Source organism: Argentina silus (assembly GCF_951799395.1).
Source record: "Argentina silus genome assembly, chromosome: 8".
Taxonomy (NCBI): domain Eukaryota; kingdom Metazoa; phylum Chordata; class Actinopteri; order Argentiniformes; family Argentinidae; genus Argentina; species Argentina silus.
Genome location: NC_139662.1, coordinates 11,306,238 through 11,311,237, shown reverse-complemented (window position 1 = coordinate 11,311,237; position 5,000 = coordinate 11,306,238). Strand labels below are relative to the sequence as shown.

The window sequence follows — 5,000 nt, the reverse complement described above, 5'->3', positions numbered from 1 at the left end:
GGCACTGACCAGGCCCAGCCCTGCTCAGCTTCAGCAGACAGACAGACAGATAGACAGCACAGGGATGGATGCATGATGGCTTCAATCAGCCTTACTACACTGATCCATTTATGTCACTTACAGGCCAAAGAGCATCTTGAGATCCAAGGGCTGGATCCTCTGATGTTTCATATTATGATGGCCTGTGTGATTCCTATGGTAACTCTCTGTGTGTGTGTGTGTGTGTGTGTGTGTGTGTGTGTGTGTGTGTGTGTGTGTGTGTTTGCGTGCATGCGTGTGCGTGTGCGTGTGTGTGTGTGTGCACATGTGCGTGTGTGTGTGTGTGTGTGTGTGTGTGTGTGTCCAATAGGGAGGGTGAGGGTATGGATCTCCTACTGTCCAACCCTCGAGTCTCTCAGCTGACCAACGGGACCCTGCAGCTCTCCAACGCCAACCACAACGACACAGGAGAATACACCTGCTCCCTCACACACACCAACATCAGCATCACCGCTCACCTGGAGGTCCTCAGTGAGTAAAACACACACACACACACACACACACACACACAGACCAATCTTTAGTATATAACCAGCTTGCTATAGTTCAACAAAGGAATGCTTTTTTGATTGTGAGCACACTATCACTAACCCTAACCCTAACCCTAACCCTAACCCTAACCCTTTTCTGACTATCTGTCCATCTCTTTCTCCCTCTCTGTCAGACCGTACAGTGATGCTGGTTGGTCCCCAGCATGTGCGCATCCTCAGACGTAATGACTCCTTGTTGGACTGTCTCTTCTACAAAGACCCCCAGCAGAGCGATCACCAGATCGTCTGGAAGAAAGACGGACACAAGATCATGGAGTCATCTCCGGACAACAAGTAAGAACACTCTCAAACAAACACACGCATTCAAACACACACACACACACACACACACACACACACACACACACACACACACACACACACACACACACTTACATCTGACATACATCTGTTTGTTGTGTCTTGTGATTAGGTACACTGTCTTTGAGAATGGAACCCTCAGAGTGACAGATATCCAATCAGAGGATGGGGGGCGGTACTCCTGTGAGGTCATCACCGATCTGGACAACGTACAGGCCAGCGGTTCCATCACTGTAGTGGGTGAGTGTGTGAGTGTGTGAGTGTGGGGGTGTGCGTGTGTGCGTGTGTGCGTGTGTGCGTGTGTGCGTGTGTGTGTGTGTGTGTGTGTGTGTGTGTGTGTGTGTGTGTGTCTGTGTATTCAAACACTTCTGTCTCCCCCTTCCCAGCGCCTCCGGACCCTCCCCATGCTCTGTCTTTCTCTGAGCAGGAGAAACGCAGTCTGACTCTCAGCTGGACCCCTGGACACACACACAACAGCCCTACCACAGGTATACATACACACACTCACACATACACATACACACACACACATACACACACACACCTCTTTCTCTCTCTCTCTCTCTCTCTCTCTCTCTCTCTCTCTCTCTCTTTATTTCAATTCCATTTAATTCAATTAAATTCAAAGGAGCTTTATTGGCATGGAAAACATGTTTACATGCCAATAAAGCCAAAGCAAGTGAAATAAACAATACAAAATGAACAGAAACATTACACGCATAAACATTTTCAAAAGAATAAAGTCATTTCAAATGTTATATTATTGACTATGTACAATGTGCAAATAGTAGAAGTATGTATGACAAGGGATCTTACATTTACTTTAGCATTTGTGTTACATTTGTTGCCCTTTTCTAATGGCAACAGGTCATAAATGTAGCTGCAGTGATTGCACACTGCGGTATTTCACAGACACAGATAGGAGTTCATCAATATTGGATTTCTTCTTTGTGAGTCTTTGTGATCTGGGGGAAATATGTGTTTTTTGGTCATACATTTGACAGGAGGTTTGGAAGTGCAGGTCAGTTTCCAGCTCATTTTGTGGGCAGTGGGCACATAGCCTTTCTTCTCTCGAGAGCCAGGTCTGCTTACAGCGACCTCTCTCAATGCAAGCCTATGCTCACTCAGTCTGTACATACACTAGTCAAAGTCTGTCTTAGTTTTGAGTCACAGTGGTCAAATATTCTGCTCCCAGTTTAGGGCCAGATAGCACTCAATTATTATTATTATTATTATATATATTTTTTTGGTTGGATCTAATTGTGTTGCTGCCCTGTGGGGTCTGTTTGTGTTTGTGAACAAAGTCCCAAAACCAGCTGGCTGAGGGGACTCCTCTCAAGGTACATGTCTCAGCAGGTTAGGGTTTTGTGATGGAAGGTTTGGGCATCACTTGGGCAGTCTTTTTTTTGATGGTTTGACGGTTAGCGGGTATAGTCCTAATTCTGCTCTGCATGCAGTCTCATTTGGGTGTTTGTCCCATTTTGTGAATTCTTGTTTGGTGAGTGGACCGCAGACCTCACAACGATAGAGGGTAATGGGTCCTATAACTGATTCAAGTATTTTTAGCCAGATCTTAATTGGGATATCAACTTTTATGTTCCTTTTGATGGCATAGAAGGCCCTCCTTGCCTCAGATCGTTCGCCGCCTTGTGGAAGTGACCGGTACTGATGTTTCGGCCGAGATAGGGGTAGTTATTTGGTTGCTCTAGGGCAGGGGTAGCCAACACGGTGCCTGCGGGCACCTGGTCGCCCACAGGGACCACGTGAGTCGCCCGCAGGACATGTTCTAAAAATAGCACCAATCACCATGGAGCTCTTTCTAAATTAAATTTGTATTTAATTGTGTTGATGTTCTTTTTGAATCAATAACACTTGCATTGATAGATTTGATGGCAATGACAATATTGAATATAACATACATTTTTAAAAACAAAAATGTTTTATGAACTCTGACCTCTGAACTCTGTCTAGAAAGTTCAATATCGCGCCCACTTTTTGCTGAGACAAGCTAGCGAGTGCAGCTACAATGGGGAGCTAGATGCGCGTTTTACCCCCCAAATGAAGAAAAACATGGCGGAAAAGCGAAAGAAAACTTTCACTTTTTCATTTCACTGTATACTTGTATGCACGTGACAAATATAGAATCTTGAATCTCTTGAATCTTGATTTGATCATATCACGTGTTTTTCTGCCAAGACCACTTTCCATCAATTTGTAAAGCAGACCCTCATGCCAAATGAAGTCAAAAGCTTTTTAAAAATCAACAACGCATGAGAAGACTTTGCTTTTGTTTTGTTTTGTCAATTAGGGTATGCAGGGTGTATACGTGGTCTCTACCATCAGTTGCAAAGTCATTACTCCGTGTTCAAGCCCAGGTGCCGCTGTGTCTGGAAAGATGGCCTCTTCTACAGCTGCAACGAGAGGCTCTGCCCTTCTGACTTCCCTCTCCTCAGCTTTTAGATGTTCTAATGATTGATTGTAGTCAGGTTTGAATGTCCATGACCCGGTCATTCGGGGGCCGCTGGATTGTCCGTCTTTAGGTTTCGCAATAGCCGACTGTCTTCCAGTTTGCTCGGTCTTAATATCCTTTTTGTTGTGGTGTCGAGCGCATGTCTTTTGAGAGTTTATAATGGCACCTTGCTTCTGATGGGACTCCAGGATCAGGCGATGTTCCTCAGGTGTTAGAGTCAAGCCAACTCCACTCTTCACAACTCTCCCTCCCTCCCTCTCTCTCTCTCTCTCTCTCTCTCTCTCTCTCTCTCTCTCTCTCTCTCTCTCTCAGAGTTCATTGTGTACATGAGGGAGGAGAAGCACTCTCAGGACAGGGAGTGGAAGGAGGAGAGGCGGGTCTCTGGTGATGTCAATCACCTGGAGTTGCCCCTCCTCCCATTCTCTACCTACCGCTTCCGGGTCACTGGGGCCAACGAGCTGGGCCGCAGTGAGTCTAGCCAGCCTTCAGAGGCCTACAGCACGTCACCTGCTGGTGAGTAGGGGTCGGTTCATCTGGGTACTAGACTAGGCACTCTGACCAGAAATGTTGCTGGAACTCTCTTTTTCTGTCACACACACACCTCTCCTCTTTCTCTCTCTGTAGTTCCCTGACGGTAACCCGAAATCTGTGCGGAGTAATTCCACAGACCCAAGCTCTCTGATCATTAAATGGGAGGTACGTATCTCTCTACGGCTAGTGTGTTTGTTTGTGTGTGTGTGTGTGTGTGTGTGTGTGTGTGTGTGTGTGTGTGTGTGTGTGTGTGTGCGCATCTGTGTATTTTGTTTGTGTGTGGTAGAAAATACACTCAGGTGTGTATAACTGTGTGTAACTGTATGCGTGTGTGTGTGTGTGTGTGTGTGTGTGTGTGTGCATATGTGTGAAAAGAAGAAAAAAGTCAGCTGTTGTGGGAAGCTTAGCTGTGTGGCTGAAGACAGTGCTACTTGTATGCATGATATACATGTACTGTACTGTATGTACTATTTGACCTTTGTTTTTTTGGGGGTACTTTGATGTAATGACTTACTGTGAACTTAAATAAAGTATTCAAATCTGCGTGTGTGTGTGTGTGTGTGTGTGTGTGTGTGTGTGTGTGTAGGAGATGGACCCGAGTGTGTTCAACGGGCCAGGGTTTAAGTACAAGGTGTCATGGCGACAGTCTCAGATGCGTGATACACACTGGAGCGATGCCTACGTGAGCCACCCCCCCTTCCAGGTGAACGGAACAGGGACCTACACTCCCTACGAGGTCAAAGTTCACGCCGTCAACGACCTGGGAGAAGCATCCACCACACCTGTGGCTGTCATCGGCCACTCTGGAGAGGCCCGTATGTATACACACACACACACACACACACACACACACACACACACACACACAGACACACACACACACACACACACACACACAGACACACACACACACACACACACACACACACACAGACACACACACACACAGACACACACACACACACACACACACACTCTTTTTGTCTCTCACTATCCACTCTCCTCCCCTCTCATTCTCTCTAACTTGGTATTGGATTTCTACTGCAAAAAACATGATTTACTATTCTCTCTCTCTCTCTCTCTCTCTCTCTCTCTCTCCTCTCTCTCTC

General features: G+C 46.3%; 1 protein-coding gene across 1 annotated transcript in view; it reads left to right on the top strand.

Annotated features, from left to right (window-relative positions):
- The window catches only part of LOC310808930 (neural cell adhesion molecule L1.1-like), a gene marked incomplete at its 5' end in the record, with an annotated part of 17,969 nt that overhangs the window by 9,458 nt on the left and 3,511 nt on the right, over positions 1 to 5,000 (top strand). Inside the window, 6 exons of the mRNA XM_083676029.1 lie at positions 350 to 510; positions 704 to 863; positions 1,003 to 1,130; positions 1,277 to 1,378; positions 3,673 to 3,873; positions 4,509 to 4,702. Coding sequence (XP_083532155.1) covers positions 350 to 510; positions 704 to 863; positions 1,003 to 1,130; positions 1,277 to 1,378; positions 3,673 to 3,873; positions 4,509 to 4,702 — 946 coding nt within the window. The remainder of the gene's footprint in view (positions 1 to 349; positions 511 to 703; positions 864 to 1,002; positions 1,131 to 1,276; positions 1,379 to 3,672; positions 3,874 to 4,508; positions 4,703 to 5,000) is intronic.